The 18,578-nt window shown below is 39.2% G+C and overlaps 1 protein-coding gene across 2 annotated transcripts; it reads right to left on the bottom strand.

The window, feature by feature from the left end:
- Nucleotides 1-728: 728 nt before the first annotated feature.
- slc26a5 (solute carrier family 26 member 5) lies at nucleotides 729-18,436 on the bottom strand. Of its 2 annotated transcripts, none has more exons than XM_072672851.1 (19): nucleotides 18,315-18,436; nucleotides 17,203-17,434; nucleotides 16,701-16,840; nucleotides 16,370-16,480; nucleotides 11,068-11,240; nucleotides 9,714-9,878; nucleotides 9,254-9,406; nucleotides 8,836-8,918; nucleotides 8,584-8,731; nucleotides 8,272-8,385; nucleotides 7,711-7,788; nucleotides 7,232-7,327; nucleotides 6,897-7,003; nucleotides 6,193-6,262; nucleotides 5,807-5,899; nucleotides 5,465-5,593; nucleotides 4,981-5,190; nucleotides 3,228-3,282; nucleotides 729-2,192 (listed from the first exon to the last, which is right to left on the bottom strand). In XM_072672851.1, the coding sequence occupies exons 2-19, from the start codon at nucleotides 17,355-17,357 to the stop codon at nucleotides 2,053-2,055; spliced, it is 2,220 nt and encodes a 739-aa protein (XP_072528952.1). In that variant the 5' UTR covers nucleotides 17,358-17,434; nucleotides 18,315-18,436; the 3' UTR covers nucleotides 729-2,052. The 2 variants fall into 2 exon arrangements, with proteins under 2 accessions (XP_072528952.1, XP_072528953.1); XM_072672852.1 differs by having other exon boundaries at nucleotides 17,203-17,430.
- Between the last annotated feature and the right edge of the window lie 142 nt (nucleotides 18,437-18,578).

Genomic DNA, 18,578 nt, shown 5'->3' with positions numbered 1-18,578 from the left:
TTGATGTAATAACCGTTAGTGTTTAATGTTTTGAATTCAGCGCTGATTTCAAGTGCTGATCAGAATGTTGTAAATGGCTTTTGTAAACTTGTACAGCGGGGCATAGTATTTAATCACTCATTGTGCAAGTTCACCTACTTGGAAAGATGAGCGGCCTGTAATTTTCATTATAGGTACACATCAACTATTTGCTGCATCATTTACAGTGAAGAAGCGTGCCAAAATAGCTATAGCTTCTTAAACCTCAGTACAGGGTTGATTTTGGCAACAAAAATAATAATGAGGTACTCTTTGACATAGGCAGAGCTAGGTGTTCTACCACTAGCAAGCTTCCTCAGCACAATTCACCATTTGTCAACATTTTCACAGTGATTGTCCCCTTCCTTTTTCCTCTCAGTGTTTGGTTATGCCCTCCACTTGCAGCAATAACTGCTACCAAATGCTTTTTAAAGTTATTAATGAGTGTCTCAAATCATTGTGGAGGAATTATGGTCCACTTCAATATTTTCAGGGTTTAGGTGGACCTTTGACTAAACTTGCTTTTGTGCTTTGGATTAATGCAAAAATTGTTAATGAAAATGTGGTGGTAGTAATGTATATTAAGATATTATCAAGGAAGTATAATCGCAGCAGCATCAACAGATCGGAATCCAGAAAGCAAACTCCAAATGCACCTAAAAGGTGTTAAATGAATTTAAAAAAATGAAGAAAAACAAAACAGCTTTTTTTAATGTTAGGTTTTATTAAACAAAATACTTCTACAATTCACAAAATAACTGCCACTGCTTTCATGGCTTTGGTTTTTCATTTATATGCAGGAGACTAACAGAACCTTTCAGAATGGGAAAAAAAATCTCAACCAATGAACGATAGCTGAATAATGACCATGTTAACTGCCCAGACACAGCGTGTTGTTCATCAGAGCACCAAATCAGACTAGTTGGCATTCTGTTGGTGAGAGTTAGTAGTTTTACAGCATTGAAAGTCATTCATGTAACTACATAACTAAAAACTGTACAGAAGGATGTACAAAAATAATGGCCAAACATCTGCAGTTTGGTTTCAACTTTTTTTTTTTTAAAGAAGATGAAAATAAAATCAGCATTTGGATTTGGATTACAGACTACAGTGCCAAATTATGATCCACAAAAGAACGACTGCCAGTAAGAGGAGAGGCTTTAAAATTGCATGACTTAAATATAATAGAACATGTTAAGAGACGTATGGCTCTCTGAAAAATGCAGCTGAAGTTAAAACTGTGTCATTTACCAGGAAATTGCAATAAGACTATTACGTGCATGTAATTTGACATTATACAAGACGTAAAGGTAATGAGAAAGTCCCCAGAACCACAACTGATATCGCTGTAACAGTCTATATTTTCATGATGGACACTTGACCTTGATGAAAAAAAGAAAAAAAAACAGTGCATTTTAAGAAAAATCACAAGATAAAGACGTTTATCACAAGATAAAGATGAAAACGTTTATCTCGGTGCAGAGTTAGTAATAACTTTGACAATATGATTTGATCCAAGTTCCACAAAGAAACACTATTGTAATTAATTGCACTTCAGGAAACTGAGAAGCAAAGTCTTTACACTATGTAAGTATTAGAAGTCAACAATTGGGATAAAACCAAGATCGTGCTCAGTACAAAAATGCTGAGGAATGCTACAGAAATCAATAAATATGATTGAACATCTCATCCACGCTTGCGCAGGTGTCAGTTCTGTCGTTGCGTCAGTGCTGAGGCCTGGTCATGGCAGCGTACCTGAAGAAGACTAATCTCTGCCTGCATCTCTCTGCTGTTTAACGAAACCACTTTAGATGTTTGACAGCTGTAACACTGAAAGGATAATGACACTTAAATAGATTTATTTTATTTATCCTTAAGGTCCTTGTTTTTTTTTGTAGGGCTGCCATTTCTAAGTCCTTGTAAGGAAGGAGGGCAGTATGTGCAATGCTTTCCGAAACAAAACTGGGCATCTTTCCCTGCACTACATACTCTTGCCACAAAGCGTCACGATCAGTGCTGGTGTTTCCTGTGCGCTCAGTGGACCGCAGGGCAGGGAAGGAGGGCCCGCTTGTGCTGGCAGTATAGTACAGCATCGTGAATGGTGGGAAAGATGATATCTGTGGTCACAGGTCCACTGAAGAACTGCATAGTCCTGAGGTCAGACAGCAGGGTTCCTATCCAGGGCAAGACACCAAGTTAGCTTAGAGCACTTCAGTGGTTCACTAATACACTAATAACACAAAACACTAATATTAGAATAAATACAAATAACATTTATGCACAAAGAAGCAGTGTTTAAAATATGTTACTGTGCTCATTTTATACATTTCCAGAGGCACTTTTGCCAAGATATATGATTTAAACATTGTGCTATGGTGTCACAAAATTTGGCTAATAATGAATGAAAGCTGATGGATGAATAAATTATATATAAATTATATATCAAGATACTAATTGGCTTTCATTCATTATTAGCATTTTGTTGTTTGAGGTTCACTTACAGTATTTCTGTGGTTTTATGTACCAATATCCTTTTCTAACTTATTTTTAATCTTGTTACTGTGCATTTAAGACTGGTACATGTAAATGACCACTGTTCTGATTAAGGGTGCACAGACACTAGAATTGTCAGGGCCTCAGGGCCTCAGGGCCTGTGCCAATATTCAATATAGGTCATGAGCAACTTTGTAAACTAAATTTGTTAAATCTAAAGGAGGCCCAGTGTCTCCTAAGTGCACTGGTTTTCATGACATGACATAAAAATGTCATTCAAAATAGCCTTTTTTTCAGCTTCGATATAGACTGGTTTCTTTGCAACGTCATCAAAGGTGCGTGCGAGTAACCAGGGGGCAGAAAGCAACAGAAAGCAGTACTCTTCACGCTAGAGAGCAACAGTGAGAAGGAGTTGTTGTACAGTAAACTACAACAACCACAGAAAAGATAGTTGAAAATGTATAGTGTTGCAAGGGGATCAGAAATTGTAGAAAATGAAAAATTTAACTCTTTTATTGAGTCAACAAACAGTGCAACATCTACGTTGACGTATGTTTTCAAAGCACTCTTGCCCCCTGGCCGCATGCACACCCAGTGAAGTTTGTAAACAGAAAACCCGTCTATATGGACTGGAGATTTATCAGTGTTGATGTGAGAGTTGATGTAGTGCCATGTGCACAGCTAAAATGTAATTCCAAGGAAATATTAACACTCACTGTTACAGCCAGCAAGAACCACCCTCACATCTATAGCTGCATACTCCTTAATAACCTGCAGTGAAAGAATTTCAGTCACATATCAATCACAGTCGTACAGAACACATAACTTAAGCTTAATCGTCATAACAGTAACTTCATGTATAGAAACAATAAGAAAGGCAGACATCTACGACCATCACCACAGAACTGGTTCTCTTCCATAGGCAGGTAGGCTGCCGATATTCAAACCTTTATGCATGAGCCCCACCAGGGTGGACTACAACTTTGCTACAAAAGATAAGATAAAAATTGGCATGACTGGGTCTTCTTTATCTTGTATGTGATGTTAGCCGGTAGGGACGGCCCCCAAGGCTTCATGTGACATTTCAGATTCTGTAATGATGATGACCTAGAAGACTGCTCGATGTAACCAAAGAAGCTTGGGAACAATACTCTCCATTTATAGTCAGCGATGGTCAGTGATTGAGAATATTCGATTCCCGCAACATGGTCAAGACCAGGTCACCAAACTGAACCTCTCTCAGCAGAGCCTCTTATGTCTTTTTAGTTCTATGTCCCGTATCAACACATGCCAGCAAACTCAACCTGGTAAATGCTAGGACAGTGAACGACAGTGAGCTGTTTTACTATTGTACCACAGAGATGTTCATCAAGTCATCATGCTGTCCACAGCTTTAACATGCACAAAACTAAACTGATACTGAACAGAAAGTCGTTGGTCTTTGGTGTAATCTAATGCAAGCCTGCTAAAACAAACAGACTGAGCCTCAGCCAAGTTTATCATCCTTACTTTTACTCTGTCCAAATAGTTTTTTTTCTTGATAGAACATAAGAGCAGAACAGGTGGCACCAACACCCTCGGCTCATATCAACATTGTGTTTGTTTCCCCCTGGTGGACAGTCCTTACATTCATTTTTCCTGGGGCCCCTGCCATGTTCCAGGTCGTAATATGCCCTGAAAGCCTCTGCCTGTTAAGCTGATGTAGTTTTCCCACTTCGGGTCCTCGTCAGCTGAGAAGGTGAACTGACCACCCACTCTCAAAAATGAAATGAGGGACTAAGAGGAGATACAGTATCTGGGTTCATTTATTGGCTGCAGTTAACTCCAGGCTCATCAAGGTGGTTGCTAATATCTGTGAGCGGTCAAAATGGTTTGGCTCATTGGCTTACAAGTGTTCACATATGATATACTGTATACAATATATACAGCCATTGGTTAAAACAAGCAGCCACTGTTGCTCCCCTTAAACAATGGTGATGAAAAATAAAATGTCTGTTTACTTTTTGGAGATTATTATTGTTATTATTTATTTATTTTTACATTTATTTATATCAATGTGTTGAGTTTGTCCTCTCTCTTTTTTACTTCCAATTTGGTACTGCCAATTAACCCACATGTTCAAATCTCCACCTAGCACCCTTCTGACACTAGGAGGCTAAGGACGTCTCCTCCGATACATGATGCAGCAGCACCGGGCAGCAGACGCACTCGTTGGAAAGCACCGGGCCAGCTAACAGACACCTGTGCCAGCCAACATCGCTTAAGAGAAATGAGGAGAGAGAGGGTCATTTACCTACCTGGAAAGACTATAGCCATTTGTGCTCTCTCTGACCGCTGATGTCAAAGCGGCAAGGCTCTGGCCATAGTGGCAGCACAATAGACTGCTGAGCCACTCAGAGCCTTATGTTCAATATATGTAATAGACATAACACGATATTAAATGTGTATTTAAAGTAAGTATTTACTTACAGCTTTAATAGCCTTGGCTCCGACAGAGTCCATAAAGTTCACAGGAGTGAAGTCCAGTACAATGGAATGGACAGGGCAGAGTGGCTGAAGGAAGTGAACCTCCTCAGAGTCAGATTCACCCTGCGCCTCGGGTACTTGCCCATTACTGAGCACTTCCACCTGCTTTTGAGCCTCGTCCAACACTACATGAGCCACACCCAGTTCCAGATCCTGTCAAGAAAGGTAGGGCGATTTGTAAGAGATAGTGGAGGCACTGGATTCATATGTAGACACTGAATCATCTGTAAGTTCCAAGCTCCACATCACAGCATGTGCCACACATGGGTGCCTGATTAAAATTAGTGACCACGTAACTGGTAACTGTATCCAAGCAGACACTTGGCAAGCTATGCAGCTATAACACGTGAGTTCCCCACCCTCAGTACAGTCTATTCCCTCCAGTCGCACGTATTCAGGAGTAATGTACACAAGACAACATTTATACCAGTTTGGCAATTGCATTCCTCTTCTGCAGTGAACTGTCATTTGAGTTTTTCTTCTCTCCATTCTTTGTTTTCGCATGTTTCTGCTGAGACTTTCTCTCAGCCAACAGCTGGGTGGGATCAACGCCTGTCTGGAATAACAGAAGTCAGACTGCTGAGAAGAAGATCTAACCCCAAAATGCTGAACTTGCTGACAAACATCTACTAAAAGTTTTGCAGTTCTTGGTGCCCATAATTTTTGCTACTTATTTTCCTGGTGCTTTACAGTATCCTGTATATTATAGTTACTTTACCTTATTGACATATTTTAAACACTTTGGAATGTGAAAGATTTTCATACTTACTTTCTCCTTGAGATTATTTACATACTGGTCACTATTCGCAAAGTAGATTGAAGAATTTGAGTGGAAAATCTTAATCCCTGAACATTCAGAGGCCTGAAACAAGTGAACAAACAAAGAGTAAACCATAGCCGCTGAAAAAGAAAACTAAAACAACACATCCAGAATCACAGAACATGTCAACTGATATGCAGCAAGAGCAAAGAAGGGCAGAATTTAGGACAAATAATATGACGGAGTTAATTGTGTGAAGATTAAGATTTACAGGGCTGCATACACGATCTCGCAAGGAATTCATCAGACAATCAAAGATACTGTTACACAATATAAACTTACAACCTCAAGCAAAAAGAAGTGGATTCTAATCACAAAACAGTGCTGTATATTACCTCTTCATATTCGTCAATGTCATAGTAGAGTCCAGTGTCTGGGATCTGTCCAAGAATAACACTTTTGGGTCTGAAAAAAAGGATTAATTTCAGAGAAAATATTTTGACTTTGACAAGCACAAACCAATATCATATAACCAAAACCAAAACCAGACTGAAGCACTTACCTGTTATAAGTGCATTATGCAGATCAGAGACGGAACATTTATTTTTCATGTTAAATAATCAAGAGAACATTAACTTAAGTATTTAATATGCTATCAGGTAATAATAATTATTGTTAATTTGACCAAATAAATGAAAAATAAATTGATACATGTTTAATCAGTTTAAACATCTTCCCTTACAGGCATGTAAAGATTTGGTAAATATTTGGTTTTGGTAAAAACTTCACCACATATGCTAGTTCTGCTAACTATTATTTAGTGGTCTCTTATAAGGCTAGTGTATTTGCTTGGGGATACAGTGTTGTATCAGAACACTATAAAGCAAAGCCTGGGTTCCAAATATTGTACAGTTCTGATGTTAAATGCTCTAATACACTAACCAGGAATAATAAATAAATAAATACCCAGGCATGTTTTTAACCCCTATTGCCCTTTTGTGTGTTAAGAAAAAACACTGTACTGTATCATATAGAGTTCTGATTCATGACATCACTAGTTCACACAGATGTTACTTTAACTCAGAACTATTGTCCTCACCTTTGTGTCCTATAGATGACTGTAAGTATGGCAAATCCAATCGCCACCAGCAGGCCAAAGTCCAGCCCCAGCAGTACTGATGCCACAAAGGCCACCAGCCAAATTGTCTTGAAAAACAAAAAGTAAAAAAAAAAAAAAAAAAAAAAAAGCATAGAAATTGCAATAGTATTTTTTTTGCATGTCAGAAAAAGCTTTGAAGGCTTTGGCCCAATATTAGTTACCCCCCTATCATAAACATTCATAAAAGCTGCTAAAAATGTTAATTTAATTGGACATAAACTTGGGTTTCAGCACTGTTTAGGCATACTCTAGTGATCAGCACATATAAAACTCACCAACTCGATTTTGCTGGTTCTCCATAAAGCAGGTATGTCTCTCACTTGTTTGAACATGCCCAGCAGATTAACCATAATGATGGCTGCCAACACAGTCTGGCAAAGGAGAGGATGAGAAATAGTATGTTAAGCTGTTCCATGATCATTTTAGTGTGAACACGTTTGATTAAACTCCTTGACTAATTGACTTTACATAACATATGTAACAAAACATTTTCATTCATAATTTTAGGTATTTAGGCAGTTTTGTCACTAAACCTAATGAATGCTCTGCACTTTCTAATTATGAATGGGTGAATTTTTCCAAGATCACACGGTGGGAGATAAGTCCGGACTAACTAGTTAACAAACCATTTGTATGCGCTATCAGGTGTGGAGGAACAGAAAAAAAATTATTCCAGGATGAAGACGAACAATGGTGTACTTTATTTTGCAAACTGCACGACCATACCTTTGAGGACAGAATGGCTTTGACCTACCTGTGGCAGGGGCTGGAACATAAACCCAATGGCTACTATCACCAACAGAACGAGCAGAGAGGCCAACAATCCAGCAATCTACAAACAGACACACATACGCATGCAGAGTGTAAGTGCATTTCACCACAACAGAAGCAAGGGCTCCGTATCTCATCTTTATGGCTTTACAACAGCAATTAAGCCACCGTCACGAGGTGATCACTGCAGCATGCACCACCTTAAACAAAGCCAGCACACAAGTCATAAACCAGTATATAAATGACTATTATCTCCATATCAGTCTAAAACAAAACACGCCCATTACCAGGGCGCACACAGTTTTATACCCACACAGGCCTTCCTTAGGTATGTATATCGCCATGGTCACACAGAAATCTCAATTTCTAACCATTTTACATAACCATTTAATAACATTTTTAACCTTAATGTTAATGTCAGTCTGGCTATTCTTTCACGGTGTCAATTCATGATGACTAAACTGATTGAAATGCCCCAGATTTTTCTCCCACATTTTGGAGATAATGCATGTATGTGTGTGTGTGTGTTTTTTTTTTTTTTTACCTGAGTCTTACCCCCTGTGCTCTCCTGCACCAAGCTGCGAGACATTGAGCTGGTAATCACGAAGGTTTGGAAAAAGGAACTGGCGAAGTTACACAACCCCAGAGCAATCAACTCCTGCCATTACAAATCAGAACACCATTAGGTTACACTGGCTCCAAATCAGAGCCATAAAGTACTCTGGCATTGCATAAGAACTAGGATTACAAGAAGAAATATTACACCCAAGCTATAAACATTACCCATCCATCACTTCACCCCATGAGAGATTAGCCAAAGTAGGAGAACTATCTCTGTAACTCTGTGACTTTTTACCTGGTTTCCATCCACACTGTAGCCATACTTCAGAGCAAAGATTTTAGCTAAGGAGATTCCCATTGAGAAGCTCACAACAGCGATAGCAATAGCATCTGCGACTAGGTTAGAAAGGAGGGTAAATTCTGGAACGGTGGGTGGCAGCAGTCTTGAGGAGGAAAAGTAAGGGAGAGAACATGTTATTTTCTGTTATGTGTCTGTTTAAAAAAGCATTAGCTGAGGTCACCGAGTACTGATGGTACATGGTCTTACCCCATAGGGATCTTCCCCACGATGTCTACTTGGTAGTTCTCAAAAAGAGCCATTCCATAGGAGACTCCGGTTGATACAATCACCTAAAAAATGAGGGGAATTCAAAACCAGAAATACATGGTTTTAGGCATACCAATGTCTTACACTCTAAAAACAAAGGTGCCAAGAAGGTTCTGTGGAGCAATACCATGAACATTTGGTTTCATCAATTACTTTAATACATTGAATTCAAATAAATTTTGTCTGAAGAGCCTTCATGAAAGATTCTTTACCAATGAAAGGAGTTTCCTAGTAGTGTATGCCAAAGGCAAGTGTCATTTGGCACAATTGTTGTCAAAAAATTGAATGTATACATGTGTAAAGCCTGCACTGTAGCATGCATTGGGCACACAAAGAGAATACAAAAGCATGGCATTACCACGATGATCTCTCCAGGGATGGGGATGGGCAGTTTCTTTTTGAAACGCTCATTGACATCCTTCACACCGTAGAGGAACACAATGCACACAAATCCCACAATGAGAGTGGCAATGTTAGTGCTGGTGATTTCTTTAAAGACAGCGATGAGACTCTGCGCGGAAGAAACACAACAGTCACTAAGGCGATCTCGGCATATGCTGGGAATGTGAGGAAAATGAATGTTTATTGTAAGTGTTCAGTATAAAGCATGTTTATACAGAATACAGAGGATTTGTGTGAAACACAGAACTGCCAAGTTGAGTTTATCCTTGGCCCATGTGTTGACAAAATCCTAACAGTTCTAAACAAAATGGAAACAATTTTGTATCCACAGGGGAAATGGTCACATGAAGCAACAGGAGGTGCAGATTGTATTAAAAAAAAAAATGGAGCCTGTATGGTCTGAGAAGGTCACTCACATACAGCACGGACAGTGGACCACTGAAGCGCTTGGTTTTAACCCCAAAGAGGTATTTGAGCTGCGAGACAAATACATGCACTGCAGCCGCTGTGGTAAAGCCTCTCACTAGTGGTTCAGCCAGGTAAATGGCCACAAAGCCAAACCGCAGGATACCAAGGAACAGCTGCAGAGAGGTATGACAAAACTTGACAATTTTGTTTGGAAATGGAAGCAATAAAGCATGTAGTTTTTAATTTGACTAAATAACATGTTATTTAATAACATAAAAACAATCAATGGCATAACGATAAAAAAACAACCAATTAAGCACTGATATTACGTAAACATCACTACATACAATAAATATACAATATAACTAGCTAATTTTACAGGATTTTGGGGGGTTTTTATGTTTGCATTGCGTGCTTAAGAAATTCTACAGCAACACAGGCTGAAGTAATAAGTGTGATCTCAAAACCTTCATATGTAAAATGTATCCAAACCTGGCCTCTAGCCATGTTATAACATATAAACATATATATGTGAAGTGAATGGATTAAAAACAAGAATATTTACAGGAACTTATTAACAGGAGCCAAAAATCAACTAAGAATACTGGGAAGCTCCACTCTACCTCTGTATTAAAATTATTTAAGACTTTATATTCCAGCGTTCTATTTGAGATAAACTGATCTTGATTATGAAATTGATATTGTCCAATCATAGTTGACAACTGATAACTGCATCAGTTATTAAGGCACAGTTGAACTAAAACTAGGGGAGGTGATATATGTGGTGAAATTTGGACAGTTTCATAATGCATGATATGTACGCTACATGCTCATTCATTATTTCTTTCAAAATCAAGGGTATTACAAAAGAATATTGGCATTAGGCATGGTGCCAATGGCTACATGTTTGTCTGCTTCAGAGAGTCCTATTCCATTGGCAATACTTGTCTACAGGGACTAGACAAGCTGTGTGTCAGCAACGGCTGCTACTTAAAGCAGCTGAATGCATTTATTACATACAGTGTATCACAATATTTAGTCACACATACAAAATACAGTAGATTCTTGAAAAGTGCAACCAAAAATGCTATTACAGTGACTTTTATTTGAAATTCACTGCACTACAGCCAAAGGAACAGAAATAATTATGTTCTTTGTAATGAAACGTCCAGCTTTTCAAGGTTCAAATATTGACGATCTCCTCGATATTTACAGAAAAGCATTTTTTGACACAATAATATATTTTACAATGATGATTTAATATTCTTGATTTGTCAATCCCTAACTAAACCATATGAGTGTGCTTCATTCTAGACCATAAAATGAAACTACTGTGTTCTGGTGTTCTGGGTGGTGTTGTACCTGAATGAGTCCCACTAGTGTTGTGAGGACTACAGCCACCTGCACTCTTCTGGCATCCCGCGCATCGACATCCACTAGACCTGTCACATTGGTCCCGTTTAGAGGAAACATGGAGTCAGGGGCTTCTCTGACTGCAACGCCCCCGATCATCAGACTGATCACTGCAAAAGTACCTGCAAAACAGAAGTAGCAAATTATACTATACAGTTCTACTATCATTTTCAGACAGCCATGTGAGCGCTGTAAGGAGTGCAGAATATCATTTACACATCTACACTTCAATCTCTGAAGGACCATGAACATCATGGTGCTTGGAGGATGGAGGGGATGATTATTCCCTTAGAATGTAAAAATGACATCAAATTAGAACATTAACATTAGTTTGCTCTTTAATAGGAATTACTGATCTCCAAACTATTCCAGCCATGATTTTGTTTTCCCATCTTTGGGCACCTGTATTAAAAGGGGTTATGTGGTGATTATTCTGAAAGCTCCTAGGCCTTGAGCCTGACTAAGAGTGACTTTTCCAGATGCAAATCTGCAAAAAATCTTTGTTGACCTAACTTGAAGTTTGTGTATTTTTGTGATTTTAACAACGGATGTTATCACAAAGTGGCTTTGCAGGGATCTGGGTCCAAGCCCAAAGTGAGCAAGCAAATGCTGACAGCGGCAAGGAAAAACTCTCTCTCAGAGCGAGAGAAGGAAATCTTGAGAGGAACCAAGACTCAAGTGAACCTATCCTCCTCTGGTCAAGAATGAATAACACAACAAATAAGTAATAGGGAAGGGGATTTTCAGGGACAGGAACATATTAAGGGAATTAATTAAGAGAACAGAGAAAATGGAGACAAATTATCTCAACAGGTCAACAAATAACCTCACAGATTAAGGAAGTAAAAAGGCTTAAGTAAGCCAAAAATGATTAAAACAAACAAATATGACTAAAAAAAAGATAAAACTCAAAGAACCAAATTACAGTGTGAGATGGGGTTAAATTCAAGTTGTTAGAATCCAGATTTAACCACTGATTTAACCATCAGAAGAATGAAGATTAGATATATGATTGCCATGTTAATATACACCTGTAAGATATGTAATATGTAATTAGTTATGTTAGTAGGAATGGTTTTAGTAAGAGTCTACGCAGGGACTGGGGGGCAAAAAGCAAAAAATAAAGTGGAGAATGCTGGCTAGTGGCCATTTAAGTAATGAACTTGTGTTTAGTTATGTTTGTGAACCAGCCCAGGTTTCAATAATAATGGTTCTGTTACGTAATGACAGGTAAGCATTTTTATGCACTGACTCTTAACTTTACGTTTAATGTGCATTATATAGATTTGGGGGATCTGAGAGTGTTTTTGCCCCAAACCTGATCTCTCACTCAAATTTGGCTCTTTGAGTCTTAGCTTTTTTAGTCAGAATTTTTTGTTCTAATCCTTTTGTCTTGGTTAAGCCTTTATATCTGTGAGGTTATGTGTTGACCTGTTGAGATGATTTTTCCCCAATTTAAAAAAAAAAAAAAAAAAAAAAAAAAAAAAAAAAAAAAACACACGTCACCCTGAGCAATGCTGTTTAACAAGTATTCAAAGTATGCTCTTATCAAATGCAAACACAAGCCAACACTCATGTTTAGGAATAGTAGTCAGGGAGTAGGGAATAGTAGTCAGGTGCTATGCATGTTACATTATATTAACCTAAATTTCCTGATGATGATGATGATGATGATTAATAATACTAATTTATTATTACTGTAGTATTATATTACTGCATTAGCCTGTTATATGTCAACATTATAAGCAGCAGTACCAACATTGTTTGTCATCCAATCAGTAAAATTCCTAGTCTAAGAATGTGACAATAGTCAAGTAATGCTGTCTGGGAGTGGCCAGATTAAAGTGGGCAAGGAGATGCTTACATGCTTAGATAATGATGTTTTTTTATTATTATACATTTTAGGTGGTTGTGATATTGAGAGTCTATTTAGTTAAACAGTGGTGTGTCAGGTCCTGAAAAGTATATCTATCTAAGCCAAACTTCCTGGATCTAACTCAAAAGTTTCTCTTTTTTTGTCAATTATTTCCCATTTTTCCTTCAAATTAGGTACTGGCAATTAATCCACCGGTTCGTAACTGCCCCTAGCACTAGCAATGCTCCCGAAACTAGAAGGGTCTCGGATACATGCGGAGCCAGCCACCACCTCTTTTCTAACTGCCGCCAATGAGGGTCCAGCTAACTGACACCCGTGCCAGCCAACATCGCTTTAAAAGTGATAAGGGGGAATTGTGCTCTCTCATACTCCGGGCACTGATGGCAAAGGTGTTTTCCTTCTTCTGTAAAGCTGAGATTTTGGAGATTTTTCTTACTTAGGCAGTGCATTTTTTCAGTATTGAAAAATTACAAACTAATTTTTCCTTATTTTCCCACTTCAAAGTACAATTTCAGCGTTTTATGCGTACCACTGCTGCTTCTATTGCCTATATTTATTGCTGAAGCTTACGGTCTTCTCTCTTGTTCCGCAACTGTTTGCTGAAAATTGTGCTCATTAACAACATAACTGGACTGGACTTAATGTACGCATTACTTGGTCACCTCTGAAACACCAGAAAACAACACAATTTCTAAAGCAATATCAGCCAATCCTGAGCATTTCCGATATAGCAGATGGAACACTCCTGCATATTATCAAAAGACAAGGTAATGTGTATTGTGATAGTGTGTTATTTCCTCTCCTGATAATAATAAACAAGATACGGTAAAACACATTTACATTAATTTGTTAAATATTTGTCTACTAGAGTTTAACGCATGTTCTCAACAAACACGTTATTCAGGCCTTCAACTGAGTTACAAAATAACTGAAGGTTGAGAGTTTGAAAGCTGACGTCTGACACTCCGCCTCATTCCTTTCTAACTTCCTATAAATTTTCATCTCTCCTTCCTGTTGTGGTCTGTACGTGCAAACATGCTGCTGAGCAGATACATGCGTGCGTGTGCTGAGGAGGGTTAGCAGCAAAGATTACACTCACTAGTGTAAACACACCAACACACGATAGCATGATCCCAAATTATGATAAGTGGGGCACAAAAGTAGTCACGCTGAACAAACTACTGCTACTCAAATGATTCGTCCAAGTCATCTGAATGGTGGCTCCAAGGCACAATCATGTGTTCATTTGGAGGGTCATTTGAGGTGTGTCTACCATATACAGGATTGAATGAGTCATTATGACAGATGGCTGGACTGATAACCCAGTCCACAAAGAAAACCTCAACTGAAGCAGCAGTGTGGTGTCCTACAGTCAGGTTTCTCTTGAGGAACATGCTATTGGTAATTTAATGAAGACTTCTCCTCAACAGTTTAAAGGACCCTGCTCTCAATACTGCATCTAGAAGAGGGTTTCTGTTTGGCTTCCTGTTAACATGCTGTGTAACGAGTGAGAGTTCAGTAAACAGAGGACAGCAGACCTTGGTGCAACTTGCTCTTGCACAACACCTGAACAAGCAGATACTCTCTCAGTCAGCCATGGAGCCAATGGTCAAGATTCTGAACCAACAAAACAAATCCCTTCTGGACTTTATGATCTCTTCATAAACCAGTGCTTTCGGCCTTCTTCAGAAGCCTGTTCTCGCTCATAATTCATAGTAGGTGTAGCTCTTCCCTAAATGTGCCTCAAATCAGAACCATCACCAACACCACAGAAATGGAGAAGTCATTAAAAGATACAGGAACCAGCTTTTCACCTGAAAACGAACATCTTCAGGACTTCCACGGTTGAGATATCGCATACTTCAGTTACTATTGCGTTTGGCAGGGGCCGTGGAAAACTGACATTCTAGCCAAGCTGGAGGGCCACAGGAGTCCAAAAACGGGGAGGCTGTGTTCGTTTTCCTGCTGATTAGCTTTTGTTGTAGTGGCTGACAGAGAGAGCCCTTTAGCCTCTGCTCCACAGTCATCCCAAGCACAGCACGATTCTACACCATCTGAGGCCTTTTTGTAAAGATAACTGTTTACAAATGACTCTAGAGTTCCCCTGCTTTTGGAACAACAGATGTTCTCTACTGACTGTAAAGGAAAAACTGTAAACATAAAAATGTGATACAAACCATGAGCTCTTCCAGTATACATCCTTGTGTAGTCATCACAACGGTGCTGATAATCAATTTACACCCATCTGCCCACCATATTCTAAATATTCTCTATTCACCCACAGGCAATGCATCTGTTTCATATGACTTATTGAGTTATAAATGGGGATGTGTCAAAAATTAGGAAATGACTAAGCACTGCCATTACCTATTCAACTAATGAGTAATATACCATAAGGTGCAATGACTGGCCTACTATAGTGGTTCTCAATCCTAGTCCTGGAGGCTCATTGCCCTGCACATCTTATAGTTTCACCTGCTCCCAAAACTCCTGATGCAAATATTAACTAATAACTGATTAATAAGCCCTTCCTCAGGTGACCTGGGTGTGTTATAGAATTGAAGCCCCTACATCATACAGGACCAGGATTAGGTCTAACACTTAATAATCTAATTCATAATAGTAATGAGGAGAACAGCCTCACGTTAAGCATGTTACGGATATCTGTAATAACCCAGTTCAGTAAGAGGTGATTCTAAAATTGTGACACATCTTTAAAAAAATATATATATTCATTTTTTTACCAATACCAATAATTATTTTTAATAAACATTTTTTTTTTTGGAGAACTTTACTTAACATCCTCAAACTATTATTTTCACAAGATAACACACAGCTTACACCACCATATCACACAGTGTGACTGTGTGCTTATATGACTGAATCAGATTCATTCTGTTTTGCCACCGATAACCAATCCAGTATTTTCTGCTAACATCCTCCCAAAATTCATTGATACCAATGATAATATGCCATCTCTACTTTAAACAAATGCATATACAAATTAGCTGCCTATAGAATTAAACTTAAATTTCAAAATGATCATTTAGATTATTATTATATTATCATACAGACTGGAGTAGTGCTGGTATTCTGAAATATGAAGTAACATATGGGTACATATGCAAAAAATACTATTCTTTTTCCAGACAAAGTTCTTATTGCCTTGTATACCAACTGACAGCAAGGCACTGATAGCTTGGCAGATTGTGTGGCTTCTAGCCAAGGATAGTAAGCAACGATGCACTGAGATCAGTAGGTCAGTCACAATCACATTCTCAAGCTTTTTTTTATTAGAGAACAACTGTCTGTGAATTCCAGTGTCTCCATTTATGAAGACGGCCCTCATCACACTTGGGTCTACAACCTACTCACCTATTGATATATGCCTGGAGGTACCGAAGAAAGTGTAGAGAACAACAGGGTAGAATGAGGAATACAGGCCATAGACTGGAGGCACAGCTGCTAGCATGGCATAGGCGAGACCTGGTGGAAGGGAGGGAGGCAGAGACATGTTCCACAAGTTATAAACTCACTTCAGAACTGTGTTCTTAAAACACTGAACAAATACACGGATTACAATTAGAGCCTAACTAGCCCGAGTTAACTGGATTTAGTGCACTGCAGTATATGAACTTTGTGCTCATTATTTGTGATTAAAGTGCTTCCACTAGTTTTCTTATGTGTCCGTTCCATTTCATCTGACCTTGAGGAAGCTGCATGACTCCTGTGCTGAGGCCAGAAACTATGTCCCCAAACAGGTACTCCTTGACTGGGTAGGACGGTAGCCATGATAGGATGGGCAGGAGGCTCAGGACAGCTGATTTGGCTTTTTCAGATGAACAGCTTAAACCGAAAAAAAAAAAAAACCTGAAGTCACATACCCATTCATCTACATATCTACGTTTTAAAATGACGTCAAATCAGGATTACTAGACTAATAACAGGATAACAGGATAAACACTAATGCTGTTTAAAATGACCTGAGACTCTGTAAGAAAGTTAAAGCTCAATTTAAGGCGTTAAAACAAACATACAAACAAAAACTATAATTACAGTAAAACACAGTAAAAGTAAGTGTATTTAAGAAACACTAGTTGAGCATAATTACTGTGTGCATAGGCAGTATAATTAGTGTTGTGCAATAAAACATAGTTCCAAAAAAAACCCCTCCAAAATGCTTATTACCAAAATCCAATATAGCTTACCGGCACCGTTCAGCAACTCTCTGCCCAAAAGTCTTGGGTGTCCTTTCCTTCTCATGCAGAAGTTGGGAGCTGAGGTATTCCTCATCAAACACATTGCGCTCGACCCGATACACCAGCGGAGCAGAGGGCTCTTCATCAGCAGTTACATGTTCCATAACAACAGAGGAAGCCTTCTCATGACAGTCGCCGGTGCTCACAAGGATGCAATCGCCCTGCTCCCTCTCCTTCCTTCCTGTTTAAAGAGATAAGGATGATTGACGTGGCCCAACCCCGGAGGTGTAGAAATCTCCATGACCCACCTGCTTTAATCAAAGCACCACTTTACTGGATTTACTGTGATCAAATATAACCAGCGTAGAATAATTACAACTGGGATCAGTCTCTGACTGAGCAGGTTACTGAGCTCCCAGTTACCTTCGAGAGTGATGTTTAATGGTCCATGACAACCTGTTTGTTTTCATGGAGACTAAAAAAAAAAATACTAGGAAACTAGGAAATCGTTGGTGAAGCAACAAGCTTGATAAATGCACTCAAAGGACAGACTGCTTTAGCCTTTACTGCTTGCCAAGGCATGGGGGGGTGACCTTTCAGAGTGAATAGTGTATACAGGCAGGCAATCAGTCTGGCAAAGCCACGAATAAAACCCAACATTGCTCAATGTTTACCTTGCGAAGAACAGAATGAACAGAGATGTGAAGGTCTAGTTTATAAATCTCTGCTCTCTGAAATGTCCTTTAGAACACACACACAGAGATATACACACACACACACGCTCACACTAAAGGAAATGACAGCTCACTCTAGCAGCAGAAGTACGTGATGCTAGTCAGGGCATTCCCAACCATGAGGACTTCTGCTCCCTAAGCTACGTTAGTTCTCCTCTCTCAACCTGTTCGGAGACGAGAAGTTAAAACCCCTATGGGGCAAAAATAGCCTTCTAACACCACACGTGTGATATTTGTGAAATTAACAGGGAACTTTTATGCAGTATGCATTCTAACCCAAAGCATGGATGCAGGCAGGCTGGCTGTGTGAAAGTAGGACCAAAAAAACTAGTATCGAGTGTTTCCCCATCGGTCCTGTTCTGAGAGAGACGACCGAAAAAATCCTACCTGAACCCCTTCAGCCTCTGTTAGAGATGTGACACACGAGGAGCCGAGCTGAATTTGGCTGACCGATCGCGCATCAAGTGTCCAGTTACAGTTTAACAGGGGAATGTCCTTTAACTACACGGCAGCTGCGCAGTCTGACCTGAGAGTGACGCGTAAACTCCGCACGTCATGCGCCCGAGGCTCTCTGGGAAATGTAGTTTGCTGCGGTTTCGCTTCCAACAGAAAAGATGCGCCGTAATGCTTACAGTGTGGGAATTACTGTCA

Source organism: Salminus brasiliensis, chromosome 2 (genome assembly GCF_030463535.1).
Source record: "Salminus brasiliensis chromosome 2, fSalBra1.hap2, whole genome shotgun sequence".
NCBI lineage: Eukaryota > Metazoa > Chordata > Actinopteri > Characiformes > Bryconidae > Salminus > Salminus brasiliensis.
The sequence above is the reverse complement of the archived record's forward strand: the minus strand, read 5'-3'. Positions and strand labels throughout refer to the sequence as shown.